The 16,364-nt window shown below is 39.5% G+C and overlaps 7 protein-coding genes across 17 annotated transcripts in view; 3 read left to right on the top strand and 4 right to left on the bottom strand.

Moving 5' to 3' along the window:
* Positions 1–35: 35 nt before the first annotated feature.
* Positions 36–2,358, bottom strand: Ttc19 (tetratricopeptide repeat domain 19). 5 transcript variants are annotated; one of them, XM_025303669.1, is made up of 5 exons: positions 2,313–2,358; positions 1,521–1,601; positions 1,144–1,406; positions 672–979; positions 36–604 (listed from the first exon to the last, which is right to left on the bottom strand). In XM_025303669.1, exons 1-5 carry the CDS (start codon positions 2,343–2,345, stop codon positions 408–410), a joined length of 882 nt encoding a protein of 293 aa, XP_025159454.1. In that variant the 5' UTR covers positions 2,346–2,358; the 3' UTR covers positions 36–407. The 5 variants fall into 5 exon arrangements, with proteins under 5 accessions (XP_025159454.1, XP_025159455.1, XP_025159456.1 ...); XM_025303670.1 differs by having other exon boundaries at positions 2,238–2,357; XM_025303671.1 differs by having other exon boundaries at positions 2,336–2,354.
* A 638-nt stretch (positions 2,359–2,996) lies between these two features.
* On the top strand, positions 2,997–4,894 carry Vps29 (vacuolar protein sorting 29). Its single transcript, XM_011156155.3, has 4 exons — positions 2,997–3,144; positions 3,537–3,728; positions 3,872–4,107; positions 4,223–4,894. The coding sequence occupies exons 1-4, from the start codon at positions 3,142–3,144 to the stop codon at positions 4,338–4,340; spliced, it is 549 nt and encodes a 182-aa protein (XP_011154457.1). The 5' UTR covers positions 2,997–3,141; the 3' UTR covers positions 4,341–4,894.
* Positions 4,895–4,914: 20 nt separating this feature from the next.
* Ufd1-like (ubiquitin fusion-degradation 1-like) lies at positions 4,915–6,959 on the bottom strand. 3 transcript variants are annotated; one of them, XM_011156154.3, is made up of 5 exons: positions 6,787–6,959; positions 6,552–6,672; positions 6,302–6,456; positions 5,415–5,966; positions 4,915–5,155 (listed from the first exon to the last, which is right to left on the bottom strand). In XM_011156154.3, exons 1-5 carry the CDS (start codon positions 6,787–6,789, stop codon positions 5,087–5,089), a joined length of 900 nt encoding a protein of 299 aa, XP_011154456.1. In that variant the 5' UTR covers positions 6,790–6,959; the 3' UTR covers positions 4,915–5,086. The 3 variants fall into 3 exon arrangements, with proteins under 3 accessions (XP_011154456.1, XP_011154454.1, XP_019701133.1); XM_011156152.3 differs by lacking the exon at positions 6,787–6,959 and having other exon boundaries at positions 6,552–6,699; XM_019845574.2 differs by lacking the exon at positions 6,787–6,959 and having other exon boundaries at positions 6,548–6,672.
* Positions 6,960–7,144: 185 nt separating this feature from the next.
* Positions 7,145–8,644, bottom strand: UK114 (reactive intermediate imine deaminase A homolog UK114). The gene is made up of 5 exons (XM_011156151.3): positions 8,449–8,644; positions 8,151–8,311; positions 7,784–7,852; positions 7,648–7,703; positions 7,145–7,287 (listed from the first exon to the last, which is right to left on the bottom strand). Exons 1-5 carry the CDS (start codon positions 8,517–8,519, stop codon positions 7,231–7,233), a joined length of 414 nt encoding a protein of 137 aa, XP_011154453.1. The 5' UTR covers positions 8,520–8,644; the 3' UTR covers positions 7,145–7,230.
* Positions 8,645–9,261: 617 nt separating this feature from the next.
* Positions 9,262–13,205, bottom strand: LOC105192187 (serine/arginine repetitive matrix protein 1). Of its 5 annotated transcripts, none has more exons than XM_011156149.3 (5): positions 13,057–13,205; positions 11,283–11,367; positions 10,386–11,167; positions 9,983–10,134; positions 9,266–9,674 (listed from the first exon to the last, which is right to left on the bottom strand). In XM_011156149.3, exons 3-5 carry the CDS (start codon positions 11,160–11,162, stop codon positions 9,266–9,268), a joined length of 1,338 nt encoding a protein of 445 aa, XP_011154451.1. In that variant the 5' UTR covers positions 11,163–11,167; positions 11,283–11,367; positions 13,057–13,205. The 5 variants fall into 5 exon arrangements, with proteins under 5 accessions (XP_011154449.1, XP_011154451.1, XP_011154450.1 ...); XM_011156148.3 differs by having other exon boundaries at positions 11,283–11,496; positions 13,057–13,177; XM_019845570.2 differs by lacking the exon at positions 13,057–13,205 and adding an exon at positions 11,778–12,769 and having other exon boundaries at positions 11,283–11,496.
* Tcs3 (Probable tRNA N6-adenosine threonylcarbamoyltransferase Tcs3) lies at positions 13,174–14,784 on the top strand. Its single transcript, XM_011156150.3, has 4 exons — positions 13,174–13,458; positions 13,604–14,045; positions 14,130–14,308; positions 14,373–14,784. The coding sequence occupies exons 1-4, from the start codon at positions 13,344–13,346 to the stop codon at positions 14,642–14,644; spliced, it is 1,008 nt and encodes a 335-aa protein (XP_011154452.1). The 5' UTR covers positions 13,174–13,343; the 3' UTR covers positions 14,645–14,784.
* Positions 14,785–16,235: 1,451 nt separating this feature from the next.
* Positions 16,236–16,364, top strand: part of LOC112589636 (uncharacterized) — a 695-nt gene continuing 566 nt past the window's right edge. The window contains exon 1 of the mRNA XM_025303688.1: positions 16,236–16,353. Coding sequence (XP_025159473.1) covers positions 16,318–16,353 — 36 coding nt within the window. The 5' untranslated portion in view covers positions 16,236–16,317. The remainder of the gene's footprint in view (positions 16,354–16,364) is intronic.

Raw genomic sequence — 16,364 nt, 5'->3', positions numbered from 1 at the left:
ACTTTTACTCTCTCTATTATTAAATTTATAATAGAAATAAAACAAAATTTATATTACACATGAAATAACAAATTGGAATTGATGTATAACATATAAAATGTAATGTTAAAATAAATATTGGAGATGTACACATTGTACCATCACATACGTAACATTGACATACGATTTGTTAAATGATATTAGAGTGAAATATGTCTACTTCCTGTACCAATGACTGCTTATTAAATATTAAAACATGAATAGATCATCTTATAAAATATTGCATTTTCTTGCAATAAATATCTCATACTTGGGAATATTTAGTTAAATATAAACATGTTATTTTAAATGTAAGTTCTCTCTCTCTCTTTCTCTGGAAAATCTCCAATAATTTCTACAATTCCATTATTTCTGGATATCATGAAAATTTACAATGATAGTAATTTTTTCACTTGGTTAAGACAATTATCAGCATATGACAATGTATCATTATCATGATGATTATCAGCTATTTTTCTACCTTCCTGACAAAGTCTTTTTGCTTCATTATATAATCCTTTCTGCAGAAACACATACCCAAGACTTACATTCATGTAACCAAGATCATAAATATTTAAGTCTTTTCCTGAAAACACATGTAACTTATTATACTTTTCTCTGGTTTCAATTATTATTCATAATTATATTATTACCTATTTCTACTGCGGCTGACAAATAATTCATAGCTTCATCATATTTTTCTTGTAAATAACATATATATCCCAATGTATGAAGTAAGCGTACTGTTTCCTTATATTTATCACCATGCAGCGTTTTACTAATATTATAAGCATGGAAAAGATGGTCATAAGCTTCAGAATATTCAGATTGTAATGCTAGCAGTTGTCCATACCAATCAAGCGTTACAATTAGGAATGATAAAGCATCAATATCTTCTGGATTTTGTTCAATGTGTGACTGTAAGTGCTCTAGACAAAACATATATCCTAGCTTTGCCTTCCTAAATAAAAAGAATTAAAAAATTGTATCTATAAGATACACAGAGATAGTTGAACCATTTAATATTTTCTATATATATTTTTTCTGTATTACATTTACCAGTAAAACTGTTCCTATTCTTTATAAAACAAATATAAAATTAATTCTTTAATAAAATTGATTTACTTCGTTTCTCCAGATTGATCAAATATATAAGCCATTTTTAAACTTATATGAATAACTCTCATGTCATTCTCTGAAACTCCGTTTGATATTAGCCTTTGCAAAAGTGTTGTAAACAAAGTTTCTGCTTTACGGTAATCCCCAGTTTCAAAGGCGAGATTTGCCATTACATCATAAATATACGTAATTGCTTCATAACATTGTACAGTTTGCGCTTGATGTAAAGCTACGTGCAGCATTTGTTCCGCCTTAGCAAATTCTTTACTCTATAATGAAAAAGTAAATATTACTGCATGAAACATGAATAAAATTTTATTTATGCAATTTCATCGGTTTTACGTCAATTTCAGATCAAATCAAGTCAGATAACTAATTCTAACCTCTATTAACAACTGTGATCGTTTAAGCGCCATAATAATTGAAGTTTTTTCATCTTTATCTTCATCATCGTGAAAGATACTCTTAAGTAAAGTAGGTAAAGACACAGCAAGAAGATAATATTTTTTAGTTTCTCGTAATATTTTATGACAGCGATATTTAACCGGCATACATGGTTGTAAAGATCTCACGAAATAATTATTCTTATAAATAGCGTTATGTAAAGTATTCGCTGCCGTACGAATAAAATCGACATTTGACAATACAGATTTCAAGGTAGAAGAAATTGTATTCAAACGGTACATATTAAAAAACAAAGGACGCCTGTCTCAAGAAACTATAATAAATTATAAGAATCTGTCAATATTTGTTAGCGCTGCACTATCCATATACCAAAACCCCTGTCATTTTAAAGGCCATATCCTATTATAGACTACGGCCTTGGCTGAGGTTCTGGTTCAATAAATGGTTCTAGGCAGAGCTGTAAAGGTCATTCTACAATACGCGTCGTAAGTTATAAGTCGTAAGAATTGGCGAATCATAGTCGATTATTACAAAAATAATCGGCTATAATTGGTCAGTTCTTACAGCTTACAACTTACGACACGTATTGTAGAATGACCTTTAAGCGTGGTCTACAATGGCCGTAAGCAGTAAGAAGAAAACGTAAGCGGTAAGAAATAAATCAATCACAGTCGATTATGACAAAAATAATCAACTGTAGTTGGTCCACTCTATCCCCTACACCAGTCAACGATTATGAAGATAAAAGAAAAACAGAGACGAGTCCCCACAATCCAAAAATATGCGTAGTTACAGAACCGCATCCAACCGCCACGGAAGCGAATAAAAGACTCTTGGTCTGTTCTTTTTAGCTGCACTGCGAAGCTAGTGCAATAAGTTAGAATGAGACAACTATATTTTTTCTTTCTTTAACTTATTGCACCAGTTCAGCAGTGCAGCTACGAAAAACATAACAAATGTTAAGTCAAACATATTCATTTTCAAATCCACAGGCCCGTTTTTCATAGCGGTATTTTGTGAACTATTTTGTATTCCTGTATTTCTTGTATTTCTTGTATTCCTTGTTTTTCATTGTAATAAATAATTACTCATATAATTTTATTATTTACAATTGATTTTTATTGTAAAGAGAGAACTATTATCATCTTGCTTTATGCAAAAATAGGCAAAGATACGAAATCTTAAATCTAGAAAACTCACTACTATTATGCCGCTGTTAAGCCAGCGGCACACGGTGCTTGTTTTCGTGCTGGATTACTTGCTGGATGAAAATATTGCGTTGTGATTGGTACATTTCCGAAGATGGATGGAAATGCACCAATCAGAACGCAGTATTTTCATCCAGCAAGCAATCCAGCACGAAAACAAGCACCGTGTGCCGCTGGCTTTAGTGCAAGTAGTGGCGTCGCAGGTCGCAATAGTATGCATAGTACGCTCCTGAAGCTGGTAATTGAGAGAGAAAGAGAGAGAGAGAGGGAGTTTTGCCGTTGTTGCATTTGACGTTTCGCCCCTCGTGATCTATTGTACATATAATTAATTGATATTAAGAGTTTAACGTATATTGAAATATATTATTACTAATATATTTTTAAGAAAATCATGGTAAGCAATACGACATTAATCTATTAACGTTCGTAATTAATCTCTGACATCGTTGATAATCTAACCTAGGAACTCTTCCAATGTAGAAAACGCTTTAATTTAACATTTTACATTATATTTTGTACTTATGATATTATATATTATCGTAAAATTGTTAAATTTCTTAGTGCCAGATGGATAATTTTTTCTGACATTATTTTGCTAGTACATAAATATGTGTTATTTACAAATAGAAACTTGACAGATCACAGAGACCTCAGTTTCCTTCATACAAAATTATAACATTAAAAATTTAGACTTTAAGGATTGTAAATTATTTAATATGACTTCTATAATATTTGAAAGTATGTTAATTTAAAAACAAGATAATTGAAAAATAAAATTTCTTTTAGCTTGTTTTAGTATTGGGTGATCTACATATTCCGCATAGGTGTAGTAGCTTGCCAAGCAAATTCAAGAAGCTGCTAGTACCAGGCAGAATTCAGCATATCTTATGTACAGGCAATCTTTGTACGAAGGAATCTTACGATTATCTCAAGACATTAGCTAGTGATGTACATGTAGTTAGAGGAGATTTTGATGAGGTATGTATTATTCTAACAGTACTTTTTAATTAAACTAAATAGAATTTCAGACTAAACAGAATTTAAAAAAATTTCTTAATTGATTTGAAAACTATATATATTTATATTATTAATGTATATAGTATATAGTATTTTGTTTGCAGAATTTAAATTACCCAGAACAAAAAGTTGTCACAGTAGGTCAATTTAGAATAGGACTTTCTCATGGGCATCAAGTAGTACCATGGGGTGATCCTGAATCCTTGGCGCTAATCCAAAGACAATTGGATGTTGATATTCTAATATCTGGACACACACATAAATTTGAGGCATATGAGCATGAAAATAAATTCTATATTAATCCAGGTTCAGCTACTGGAGCTTACAACCCTTTGGATACGTAAGTCCTCTCAAGAAAAATATATAGAAATTATTTTAAAAGATTGTACACACATATATGTCTTCAAAAGAAAACATCTTTATCAAGTTTAATTTTCTTTATTTTCTTTAATTAGATCTGTCATTCCATCATTTGTGTTAATGGACATTCAAAGCTCAACAGTCGTTACTTATGTGTACCAGCTAGTTGGGGATGAAGTTAAAGTGGAAAGAATTGAATATAAGAAAAGTTAGAACTACTGGAGAATTTACAGGATATATCAATTATAAATTATATCCAGGATGTAAAAGTGTGACTACATGTCTAATAACGCTTAATTTTTGCAACTTATGCACTTTGCGATTTGCGTTGCATTAATTAATTAAATAATTAAGTATGAATCGTATAACATATAATTGTAAATAAAGCGGTATCAATATTATGTATTAAAAATAAGTCCTCTTGAGAAATATTCATTGTGTATCTAAACACAAGTTAATAGATGCGAGTATAATGTCAGAAATTGCCATAAACGATTTAACAGAATAGATTCTGTAGAATATATTATACAAAAAATGTTTATGTAGAATTTACCATGTAAGTACATAACATTTTAATATGTCGCATTGTCTTAATCTAGAGATATGCGAGTATTAATAAAATTCAAGGCGAGTCCGAGTATATTGAGGGTAAAGATGTTAAAACACTATAACAAAGTTAGAGTTTTTGTTAAACAAAGAAATCAGATAATGTTCCTGTTTGGGAGAAATTTGTGTTGGGAAAATAAAGACGCACCATCATTTCGTTAAAGTATCAATTAATCGCATCTAGGTAGTGTTAATGATTATAAAATGTCAATTGTCTTTTTATGAGATTTTTTATAACAAACTAGGAACACATTATAGAACACTTTTTTACAAAAATTATTCATTCAATCCGACGAACGCGCTCGCAAATTTACATAAAAATTTAAATAAATAAAGAATCGTACGTTATTCTATTATTTTTTCGATTTCCTCAGGGAGAATCCTTCGCCTGTAAAGGCCTTAAATTCGTCGGTATCCTTCATCTATAATGACAAACAAAATTTGAGATCATACTCTCAGAATAAATTGCTATAAAATAGAACATATGGTTTAATATCATATGGTTTATCATCATATGGTTTAATAGATTACAATTGGATTATATATTATCATAGTTGAATTACTATAATTTCAGACTAATTGAATTACTATAATTTCAGACCAGAGTAAACTCGAGGAAGCAATCATTGTTTAAACTTGAGTCAAATTTTTTCACGTATTGCTTCATTTCTAAATACTCACCTCTTTGTTATTTGCTGGCTTCATATTTCGTAAAAACCTAAGTGTACCTATCTGATAATCATAATCAGGTATTCCTCGAATGTAGGCCGGCTTCGAAACTGTTTTCTCTTGTTTTGGCCAATCTTTGCGCTTCTTACCATCTAATCTGACACCCTCGCCTTTGAATGGTACAAAGCCAGATGGTTCTGGCATCAGATTTGCTAAATCTTCCATCTGCTCTTCATCCTTTTTGATATGTCGTTCAGGTTCTTTGTAGCCAACTGGTGGAGCAAACTCCACGTTCATGTCACATTCAATGATGCTAACTGCCAAGCCAGGACGCGTTTCCAGCACACACATCTCATAAATTTTTTGATTATATTTGATCGCGATCACGTCACCCGTAGTTAGGCAAGCAAAACTACGCAGCCCATTCTCCAGCACTGCCTTTGGATTTGTGATGTCTAGGAAGTCCTCTGACTGTGGTTGGAAGCGCGAGAATGTCGCCACTGGAAGCGATACACTCTCTACATTCAATAGTTCACCCTCCTCTAGTAAAAGATTGTGCATCATCTACAATAAAAGAATGTTTCCATTATCTATTACATTATCATGAACATTACAATATTTTATTAAAAATCATTTTGAGTACTAAAGGATTCTCAAATATAAGAAAAATTACAAATTGCAAAATTATTTTCTTATTAATGAACATTGCATTGTTATCTCAGTAATAAAATATAGAATTTATGATGAAATTGCAACAGTTTTATTTTATCTCATTTAAGTTATCTTTAAGTTATTAAGTTATCTTATTTAAGTAAAATTTAGGTAGTACTCATTATAGTTTACTATAAAGTTATAATATTCCTATTGCTATTTCAAGGTGAAACTCAACATCTACTGACCCAATAGGGTAAATAAACTTTGCCCTCATCAGCTACAAATTCTAGTACGCCACAGTGTGTGATCCTGTTTGTTTTCCTATTAGTCAGTTTAAACAGCATCGGATATATGATGTTGAGTCTGGTCAGTTGCTCCAAAGCAGACGGTGGCATGATTACTGAAAGATAGTAATAGCTTGCAAGATATCTCTCTGTATTCTCAGTGGAAGCCAATGAAGTTATCACTATTTATTAGTTAATAGCCTTTACCCACTTTTGCCGCCACGCTCTACATCTTGACGATAAGTGCCAGGCAGCATCGACACCGAGAAGCACTTGTATTGGGTGTTGAAGGGCCGTGGAATCTCTGGGAACATGTTGAAACCGAACTGAAACTGAAAAGTCATCCTTACCAAACGTTGAGCATAACCTCCATCTTCGAGAAATTCAATTACGTTGAAGATTTCTCTCATTTATTCGATATTCGTCGACATCTTCATTATTTTTACCATGTTTGCTGATTGTTGATTTTCTGGATAATTTTTCTCTGAAATTTTTCTTACACTACACCGTGAGTTTTCAAGATGGGATAGAATATTGACGCTTATCCCGTTAGCAGACGACTTCGATTCGTGCGATTTGGTGCGGTTCCTGGGAGAATCCAAAAGATAGATGAATAATACGCCATCTGCTCTCGTTGACTTAACGACAAACTAAACTTTTTATTTTCAAATAGCACAACTCCACAACGCATCAAACAACTCTTACAATTTTATTTGTGTATATTTTTATATATGTAGATTTGCGATATATTATAGTTTTAGCTTGCAGGATATCATTTTATAAAAGTATTATATAATCATAATATAATTGTAAATATTTTCTTCTATTTTAATACAAGATATACAAAAGGATATTTATATTTTTTTATTTTTTACAAGATATTCTTTCATTCATAGAATCTGAACTTCATCGGTAATGGCAATAATTTCGATCTCCAATTGTGCGTTCTGTAACAACGAATAACAAGAATAATTTTATAATTATGTGCATTTACTTGCGAATATGTACTTATTCGCAGCATAAAGCCGGTTCCATTCAGGCACAGCAACGCTTGATTAGCTACTGTGATATTTCCTAACCAACTTCCGCCGCGCGCAAGCGTTGCTACGTGCAAACCAGCCTAATATTACAAGCTTGTCGGACGTTCTGATAGACTGTCAGATAGAGAATTTCTAGGTTGTTTAGAGAAAATTAACCACCTTAGAAATTCTCTATCCAGCCAATCGAAACATCCGACAAACTGTTGTACAATGCATATAATATTAGCCTTAATTTGTGGTAAATTGTTAATAATATTTTTATCGTACCAGAGGCAGTTTGGCAACTTGATACGTAGTCCTACTTGGATAATTTGCTGTAAAAACTGTGAACGAAAAAAACACAGCAATTATAGAAATAAATCAGAATCAAAACATATAAAATAAACATATGTTGAATACTTACATTCTTTGTAAACTTCGTTTATTCCACCAAAATCATCCAAATTATTTAATAGGATGGTTGTCTTTACAACTGCAAGGGACAAAAAAGGATGTAAAAAACTAAGCTGAAAAGTTGGACAAGAGATACTAATCAAACTTATTATAATTCTGTTGTTTATCATAAAGATCTTTTCTTTGGCTACACTTTTATAACTTTTCCCTCTCTTAAAAAAAAAATCTCTGAATATATATATTAATTTAGTTTCTTAATGTGAAAAGCATAACATATAACATATTAAAGAATAAGGCCTACAATATATTTAAGCAAGGAATAAATGGGTTGAGTTTGTAGCAAAGTCCAAATAATATCATACAATAACTAATTTAACCTTTTTCAAGACTGGATCCAGCTTCTTCCAAAAGATTTTTTATATTGGTAAGAGCTTGTCTAGCTTGAGCTGTGGCATCTCCATCAACGAGTTTCTGTGTTTTAGGATCTATACCGAGCATTCCAGACAGGTACAGAGTGCGATCTGCCAAGACTGCTTGACTATATAAATATATTTGAGATATTCAAAGATTTATACCTAGTGTGAGTTTGCAACTATCTTGTTCGACCCGAGATCATTAAAATTGATAAGATAAATCCAAAAGCAATTTCATGGAAAAATAGATACTGGGACTTACCTATATGGTCCAATTGGCTTTGGAGCTTTTGCAGTAGAAATTATCTTTTTTATAATCTTGCTTGTCGACATGGTTGCAATAGTAAATTATGTATTTGTCGTCAAATATTCTCTGAAATGTGTGTGGATCGCCGGATTAACTTTACTTCAACTGGGCGAGTCGTTCCACATATATATATATATATAAGATTCTTGATAACTTTTAACCTTGCCCCTCCTTTTGCTGCTACATACATATACACACATAGAGACGCACGCATATATCAGCGTTACATATTTTGACATACTTGTATAATTTTCAACCTTATATATTATATAATACTGAAGATTGAAAATCCTAAGAAATTTTAGTAAAACTACATACTTACACATCGGATCTATGCTAGAGATTCTAAATATGCTTTAGTATTACATACCCAATATTATAAATGATATACGACTGAAATACAGATACAGAATGCTTATAACGTTATCTATAGCATAATATGGTAAACAGTAAGAAAATGAGACTGAGTAAGCGAATATAAACTTAATGACCCAACAGATCATTATACAAAACGAACGTTCGAATATTGAAAGTGGTGAAGCACAAAGTTTCGCCCAAGAAGTTGAATTTCTGAAACAGTTTAATAAGTTGTCAAAACACAAGCTGTTTGCAGAACAATCATATCTTTTTTATTATGATGTATATAATGTCGTAAGTATACATCTTCGGTATCCTTATAATAAGCACAACAGATATCTCAGTACATTTTATAAATGACTTCGTCGGTAAGTCGAATGAATGATTCATAAACGGTTTGCGCGTTATGTGTTCATTAGTGAGCATTGTTGTTGCGTCGTCCTCGTCTCTTGCGACTACTACTGCCGGACGGACGATTCGATGAGGCCCACTGTTCGTAAAAGCGTTCAGCTTCCAGCCATTCTTGATATTTGTACCACCATTCTTCCCACTTGATGTAGTCATCGAGGGTAAGGTCGCGAAGGTATCCTCTGGCCTTGTAGTAGTCGTATCGAACGCGCACGTCGTCCCAACACTCGAGACCTCTTGGTCCTTGAGCTAAAAGCGATTCGGGATAATGTCCAGGCGGCGGCGAATCGTAACCCAAACGTGCGATCCTCTCTTCACCCTCTATGACAACTTTCATCGCGTTCTCGCCGTCCTTCGTGATACGCATGTTCTCCATATCCCTGCGGTCTACACTCCATTGTGCCATTTTACCGAATCTACGAAGGGGAGAAATTTTGCGGTTGACTAACGCTGCTGAAAAAACATCGCAATAAACATACAAATATATAAACTAGTCGTTTCCATAAAAGGCTGTAATTTTACCAGCAAAGTGACCTGTAGCATCTTTTTCTTACTTGATCTCTAAGGAAGGGATCTAGCAGTCAGAAGATGGAAAACTTCACCCGTTAATACTTATAGTAATTTTAGCCTGGCAAGATATTGCCAGGAAGAAACTTGTCAAATAATTAATCACCGCTGTTGACTACGATTATCGATTGATTATAGTGAGTTTTTCGCGAAATACCGTTCGGACAATGTCATCCTCGGCGGTCCGACGTGAGATGTGGTTGAGGAACTGTCGCTGTCATCGCTAGGCGACGATTCCGGTGGCGGTCGCATCATTGGCGGCGCTCCATGAGATGAGTGCGTTTTTTCTACTTTTACCGGTTTACGCATCTACACAATTTTAAAGGAATTTTATTCCTCATACACACATGTACGCATGTACCAAACGACCAGACATACCAGAGATTAGAAAACACAAGGGAACTACGCAACATTCTTGTTCACTCATTATTCGGAGGAATTGGATTCTATCATTAGAGATTTACTTCTTTCCAACAGCATACTCTCTCATCGCATCTCTCAAGTATCTCCGTAGCGTTAACATTAACATAGAAGATACTAGAGATAAACGGTCGTTTTACCAATGGGATGGGCTCAGGGACGCGCGGATCCTCCGGCAACCTGCTGTGGTGTTTCTCCTTACGGCGAACCTTGGCCTCCTTTTCCTTCAGGGTCTTGTAATCCTTCTGATGACGCGACGACAGCGGCTGCGGTGCCGGCGGCGGTGTGCGCGGACGCGGTAAAGGCGGCGATCTCGGTCTGGTACGCGGTGGCAGAGCTCGCGAACTGGATGGCACCACTTCTTTCGGATGCTGTCTGCTGCGCACCGGCGTGACCGATCGCGAACGCGAACGTGACGGTGGTGCGACGCGCCGTCGTTCTTTCGGCGAACAGACGGAACACGATCTGTCGGAACAGGTGCTGCCGGTGCTGGGACTGCGCGCGGACGGTCTGCTCCGATTGTGCTCGCGCGTTGAACGCTCCCGTGGCGAGCGACTTCGCGCGCGCGGACTGCGCGGTCGAGGACTGTGCGGGCTGCGCGGTCTTGGGCTTCTCGGACTTCTGGGGTGTCCTCTGCTGCTGGGCTCGCCGCTACCGGTGCCGCCGACATACAATTCCTTGTAGCCGCTGTGACGCCATCTGTTCGGATCGCGTTCTTCCGCTTCCAGCAGCTTCTTATTCCAGTAACTCGACTGCGACTCACGCGCCTTTCGCATCACATTATCTATCTCCTTGCGCTTGCTGGAACTCTCGCCGTGTGGTCTGGGCTGCGAGACACTCGTGTCCATTCGTAATCTACTGGAGCTGCTGCCGCTGCCGCTACCGCCTCTTCTTCTGCTCTCATAATCTCGCGACATTATTCCTGGAAAAAGGAAAGGAATATATTATGTCAGATGTGTCATATTTTGCTTTGTGCACGCAAATGAAATAAGCGATTATGATGGGAATGTTGCAGAATCGCACAAAGCAAAACTCACCTTATGACAGAGATATAAAGGAAGACTGATCGTGCGGATCTTCTGCTTGGTAATAGCAGAAGACGCTTGGACAATCCAGACACACCTGTGGAGCCGTGTCAATAATGTTAATCTTCGATAGACAATGCTGCGACCATAAGGATTATACGACGAACGCCGCGAACGCGAAGAGAAGAGAGAATCAGAAGCACTCGTCCTTAGGGGGTCGACTGGCCTAGATGAAAAATTCTATACGTCACAAATCCGGTATAAGCGTCAGCTGGGTAGTCGAGAGACGTTAATAATTAGCTTTCTTTAAAGTGCGCTTTTGCGTTTGTTTTGTTTTCTGTTTGTTTGTTTGCTTTTTTTATTTTTTTTTTGGTTTCTTAGGAGGTACTTTCTTTTCTCACGTGAATCCGATTTGTTTCGCGGCAGTCCCACATGTGCAACGTAATTCGTCTTCGCCGTGAGGCGGACAACACCCGCACGCGATGCCTTACCATATCGGCCACTCACCGCACGTTCCAGAGATTGTGGTACCGCGATCCCATGAGCGTCGCGGACGTTCCGCGCGCGTGAACCAAACCGGCCGGAGTTTTTTTTCCCTCCGGGCGAGGATACGCGAGAGTTTTCCCGTGGGGGAACATCGGCGGGATGTTCAAGCGCGAACCGTGGTCGCGATCTCGCGTGGCGTCGCAGGCGCGTCGGGGATGACGCGCCTGCAATACGCCCGCCGGACGGAGCAGTTAAACGTTCGGCGCTCGGCACTCGCGCGCGCTCGCCGGCCGAATGTAACGCGCCGCGCGCGCCCAATTTAGCATCGACATTCAGCTGATCGATCGATCGATCGGTCCGTGTCACGGCCGCGCCGACGGACGAGTCACTTTTCGCGGCTGGCATCGCCATCGCCACACGGCAACTCGCGACCACTCGCGACGCGACATTCGCGGGCACGGCTTGCGCCCTCGTCTCACGAACCCACGAGAGAACGGGCTTCGAGACACGAGCGTTCTGTCACGTGCCGGTAACGACGCGGTGACGGACGTGCTCAGGCGGACGTTAGCCGGCCAACACCGCGGCGAGCACCTCGACGTGTTCGGCGACGTCAAGTCGATCGTAAACGGCGACGGGATGCCACGAGAGAACCGCTCGAAGAGAGAGAGTCCGTGGAACCGGTATAAGCGCGCGCGTTTGTCCGCCTCCTTCGCTCCTTCATTTCGTAAAAGCGAAGGTCGGCGGCGCCTCCTTTTCGCTCCCATTCTCCCTCTCACTCTCTCTTTCGCGCTCTCTTTCTCACGTCCTCTCGCTCGCTCTCTCTCTCTCTCTCTCGCTCTCTTTCCCTCTCTCTCCACTTGCTGCGTACACACGTCGCGCACCAGCTGCCCCTCGCTCACACTCTCTCCCTTTCTCACTCTCTATCTCTCACTCTCTATCTCTCTCTCTCTCTCTCTCTCTCTATCTCACTCCCTCTAGCATCGACCTCTTACTTAATGCGTCGTCACAGAACTCCGAATTAACGGGAAGCGCCGAGAAATTCCGCTGTGCGGATTCATCGACTTTTCACGCGTACGTCAGCACGAGCATCGCGTCGTTCGTCGCGACTTGCGTGTCCGACGAGATACGCGCGCGGCACCGGCGACCGTTTTCACGTTTCCCGTTCGCGCGCGCGACGGCGTTCGCAGCAGCTCTGAAAATCAATCGGCCATGTAGCCAAGCCTTGAGCGCGACTCGACTCGATCCGGACAATACTCTCGGCGGCGCCCGCGTATATCCAGCGGGACGGACGGACACTCACTTTTCTTAACGCGGCGACCCGAAAACTTGCATTTTCTTGCACGTGTGTCGGCGATTCACTTCCGCGTCACATCGGGTACGTGCCTAAAGAGCCCCGTTACAACAGGCGTTCTCTCCTGACGGCTCGACCGGATGGAAACACGGATGAGCGGCGCTGCTGTTCCCGGTTCGAAGCGCGGATCGTGCGCGTGCGTCGCAGCGCGAGTCTTGAATGATAATAGCATGGCGTTCTAAACGTTTCGAATTCGATTCACGCTTCCGTGAATTTAGGACGAACAGACCACGAAAATGGTGATTGCCATCGGATTCGAGGGTAGCGCGAACAAACTCGGCGTAGGAATCATTCGCGACCAGCAGGTGTTGTCGAATGTGCGACACACGTATGTCACTCCGCCGGGAGAAGGTAACCTCTCATCCACCAGAGTCCGTTGATAGTTTCATATTTTCATAATAGACTTTGTCAACTTTTCAGAAGTTTCAACAACTTCGAGATAAGCGTAGTCGATCTAATAAATTTGGAGATTTATATGTATACTGCTTGTTGTTAGGTTTCTTGCCTCGGGAAACAGCACAGCATCATAGGAAGTATGTGCTGGAGGTATTGCGAAAAGCCTTGGATGATGCAAAGATTACTTTGAAAGATGTGGATGTCATCTGCTATACGAAGGGACCGGGAATGGGAGCACCTCTTACAGTTACAGCTTTGGTGGCTAGAACTGTTGCTCAGTTGTACAATAAACCTATGGTTGCAGTTAATCATTGCATCGGTCATATTGAGATGGGACGTTTGGTCACAGGCAGCGAAAATCCCACTGTTTTGTATGTTTCTGGTGGAAATACTCAAATCATCGCGTATTCTCAACAGAGGTATCATATTTTTGGCGAAACAATTGACATAGCAGTAGGCAATTGCTTGGATAGATTCGCAAGATTGTTGAAGCTTTCAAATGATCCCAGTCCTGGATACAATATAGAACAATTAGCGAAAAAGTAAGTAGATTTTTGTGTTGTATTATTGCTTCATTAGGGACCTTGGAACTTAATTCTCAACTAAAACTGTTTTCTTGTGTGAAGGGGTAAGAAATTAGCACCATTGCCATATGTGGTAAAAGGAATGGACGTATCATTCTCTGGTATTTTGAGTCACATAGAGGATCATCTTTCTGAATGGTTGGACACAAAAGCATTTACTCCCGAAGACTTGTGTTTCTCTCTGCAAGAGACAGTGTTTGCCATGCTCATTGAGATCACAGGTAACTGCAAGCCAACGGTTTTATCTTTTGCATTCTTATTTGCTTATTCTATATAATATTGCAGAACGTGCAATGGCACATGTAAAGTCGAACGAAGTACTGATCGTGGGTGGTGTGGGCTGCAATGAAAGACTGCAGGAAATGATGGGCATCATGTGCAAAGAAAGGGATGCCACTCTTTATGCGACAGACGAGCGCTTCTGTATAGACAATGGTGTAATGATCGCAGTCGCCGGTTTGCTTCAGTACAGATGTCATGGTAGTACACCATGGTGGGAAACCACTTGTGTCCAAAGGTACCGAACGGATGACGTGCATATTACTTGGAGAAAATAAAGATATATATTTTTAAGTAAGTCCTTTGGTGCACCTGTATCCCTATATTTTTTAAGAAGACGTCTTGGACAGTTTTATCGCTATAAAAGGGGTGCTTATATAATTGTAAGAAGTATGTGTGTATATACTTTGTGTATATATGTACCACAAATTATATATTTATAACTTGAATAAAAAAACTATAACTTCTCTTAAAGAAGAAATATTAATTTCTAATTTTAGAGAACAGTATTTCAGTTTTGTACAAGTAGAAAGGTGTAGGGTGGGGTCAAAATAAAAAGCGATTTATTTCAATTCATCTGCGTTTCACAAAAGTTTTCATAGATTCTGGTTTAATTCTAGGCTCCTTTTGCATACCGTCACCCAAGTTGACACGTTACCAATTTCGCGAGCGATTATACAAATGTGCAAAAAATGTAGCAACCATGAAAGATCGATCGTACATTATTCGTGACGACTTCTATGCCGCTCCTAAAAATATCCTCGCGATGCGATCGTACAGGCAATAAACGGCCGTGTTATATCCGGAAACGTGGACCAGCCTACTACAGTAACCTGGTTTCTGCGACGGAGAGTGGATAGATAACCCTGCCGACTCGATAGTAACTTGCATCGATGTTGCAACTGCTCTTGGTTCTGCGTACTTCTGCGTGCTCCACCAGGTGGTTCGATATTGACCCCGTTCGGATACGATATCGATCCGACTATCATCCACACACAGAACGGTTCCTTCGGCGCACATATGATGCTTTATCGATTCGGTCCTTGGCGAGGCGAGGACGAACGCGTTGCCTTCGGCGCAGAGGCCGAACCGCGTGGCTTCGCGTCGGAAACGCGAATTCCGACGATATCGCGCTACGAGGTCGCGCGTGCCGAAAACGGGGTTTAGGTAGGAGAGAAACAGGGATGGAAATGTCGCTCGACCGTCCAACGCTTGGTGCCCTCCGCAAAACGCAACGAATTCTTCACGGAATTGCGATCAACTATGGTACATCATGTTCACGTTACATCGCTAATATAGCTAATATAGTAACAATCTATGCTTAAATGCTTAAACCTTAGCTTTCTTTTTAATTCGATTTTTTCTTCATTTTGATTACAGCCGCCGCGAGATTCATTTGTGCCGGGTTGTAGTGAGAATCGAGTGCGTCTCCTCGGTGTGCAAAAAGTAAGTTGAAGCCAGCGATTTGCATGTACAACGGTAATTCGTTCATCCATAATTCGATACATTAATCTTCTTGCGTTGCAGGCTCCTCTGATTAACATTAAAAATCTCTCTGCTCGCGATGACGTCGCGTGCACGCTGCGCTGATCATTCTTCCTACGTGTCTGCTTTCACGCATCCCCGCTCCGGAAGCTTCGCTTCGTCACTGGAACAGGGTGCAGGGGGATACGCGCGAGGCGCACAGGGTGGCTCGGGATTATCGCCGAGGCAGGCGCACCGCTGGCTCGCGTCCAAGTAGTGCCTCTGTCGGCGCCAACAGCAGTTACAGTGGCAGAGGCTGTACCCATCACCTCTACCCACCACTACCAGGAGCGACGGACGGCAGCCGGTAGTAGTAGTAGTAGTAGTAATACTAGCGGTAGTCAAGCGATTCCGAGTTCCTCGGCCGCGCGACTTTCTCTCCCTCTCTTTCTTTTTTTCCTTCTTCCGTCTTTTAATTAATCGATCGATGATCGGTGCGACCATTCAAGCGATTGACACAATGGTATCACGATG

The sequence above is a fragment of the Harpegnathos saltator genome, unplaced genomic scaffold (genome assembly GCF_003227715.2).
Source record: "Harpegnathos saltator strain DR-91 unplaced genomic scaffold, Hsal_v8.6 scaffold56, whole genome shotgun sequence".
NCBI classification, from domain to species: Eukaryota; Metazoa; Arthropoda; class Insecta; order Hymenoptera; family Formicidae; genus Harpegnathos; species Harpegnathos saltator.
Note: the sequence above shows the minus strand (reverse complement) of the source record. Positions and strands in the feature narration are given on the sequence as shown.

Excerpts from the sequence above, each read along its gene's own strand:
- Ttc19 (XM_011156156.3), bottom strand. The coding sequence starts at position 1,823 with ATGTACCGTTTGAATACAATTTCTTCTACCTTGAAATCTGTATTGTCA. Across the intron at positions 980-1,143 it reads GATCAATCTGGAGAAACGAA|GAAGGCAAAGCTAGGATATA; the intron begins GTAAATCAATTT and ends CTTTTTATTTAG. Across the intron at positions 605-671 it reads GTCAGCCGCAGTAGAAATAG|GAAAAGACTTAAATATTTAT; the intron begins GTAATAATATAA and ends ATGTGTTTTCAG.
- Vps29 (XM_011156155.3), top strand. Across the intron at positions 3,729-3,871 it reads TTAGAGGAGATTTTGATGAG|AATTTAAATTACCCAGAACA; the intron begins GTATGTATTATT and ends TTTTGTTTGCAG. Across the intron at positions 4,108-4,222 it reads GCTTACAACCCTTTGGATAC|ATCTGTCATTCCATCATTTG; the intron begins GTAAGTCCTCTC and ends TTCTTTAATTAG.
- Ufd1-like (XM_011156152.3), bottom strand. The coding sequence starts at position 6,684 with ATGACTTTTCAGTTTCAGTTCGGTTTCAACATGTTCCCAGAGATTCCA. Across the intron at positions 5,967-6,301 it reads AAGTTTATTTACCCTATTGG|ATGATGCACAATCTTTTACT; the intron begins GTCAGTAGATGT and ends CTTTTATTGTAG. Across the intron at positions 5,156-5,414 it reads AGCCAGCAAATAACAAAGAG|ATGAAGGATACCGACGAATT; the intron begins GTGAGTATTTAG and ends TTGTCATTATAG.
- UK114 (XM_011156151.3), bottom strand. The coding sequence starts at position 8,519 with ATGTCGACAAGCAAGATTATAAAAAAGATAATTTCTACTGCAAAAGCT. Across the intron at positions 8,312-8,448 it reads AAGCCAATTGGACCATATAG|TCAAGCAGTCTTGGCAGATC; the intron begins GTAAGTCCCAGT and ends ATATTTATATAG. Across the intron at positions 7,853-8,150 it reads TGGATCCAGTCTTGAAAAAG|TTGTAAAGACAACCATCCTA; the intron begins GTTAAATTAGTT and ends TGTCCCTTGCAG.
- LOC105192187 (XM_011156149.3), bottom strand. The coding sequence starts at position 11,162 with ATGTCGCGAGATTATGAGAGCAGAAGAAGAGGCGGTAGCGGCAGCGGC. Across the intron at positions 10,135-10,385 it reads TCCCTGAGCCCATCCCATTG|ATGCGTAAACCGGTAAAAGT; the intron begins GTAAAACGACCG and ends AAAATTGTGTAG. Across the intron at positions 9,675-9,982 it reads AGGATGACATTGTCCGAACG|ATTCGGTAAAATGGCACAAT; the intron begins GTATTTCGCGAA and ends TCCCCTTCGTAG.
- Tcs3 (XM_011156150.3), top strand. The coding sequence starts at position 13,344 with ATGGTGATTGCCATCGGATTCGAGGGTAGCGCGAACAAACTCGGCGTA. Across the intron at positions 13,459-13,603 it reads TGTCACTCCGCCGGGAGAAG|GTTTCTTGCCTCGGGAAACA; the intron begins GTAACCTCTCAT and ends GCTTGTTGTTAG. Across the intron at positions 14,046-14,129 it reads ATAGAACAATTAGCGAAAAA|GGGTAAGAAATTAGCACCAT; the intron begins GTAAGTAGATTT and ends TCTTGTGTGAAG.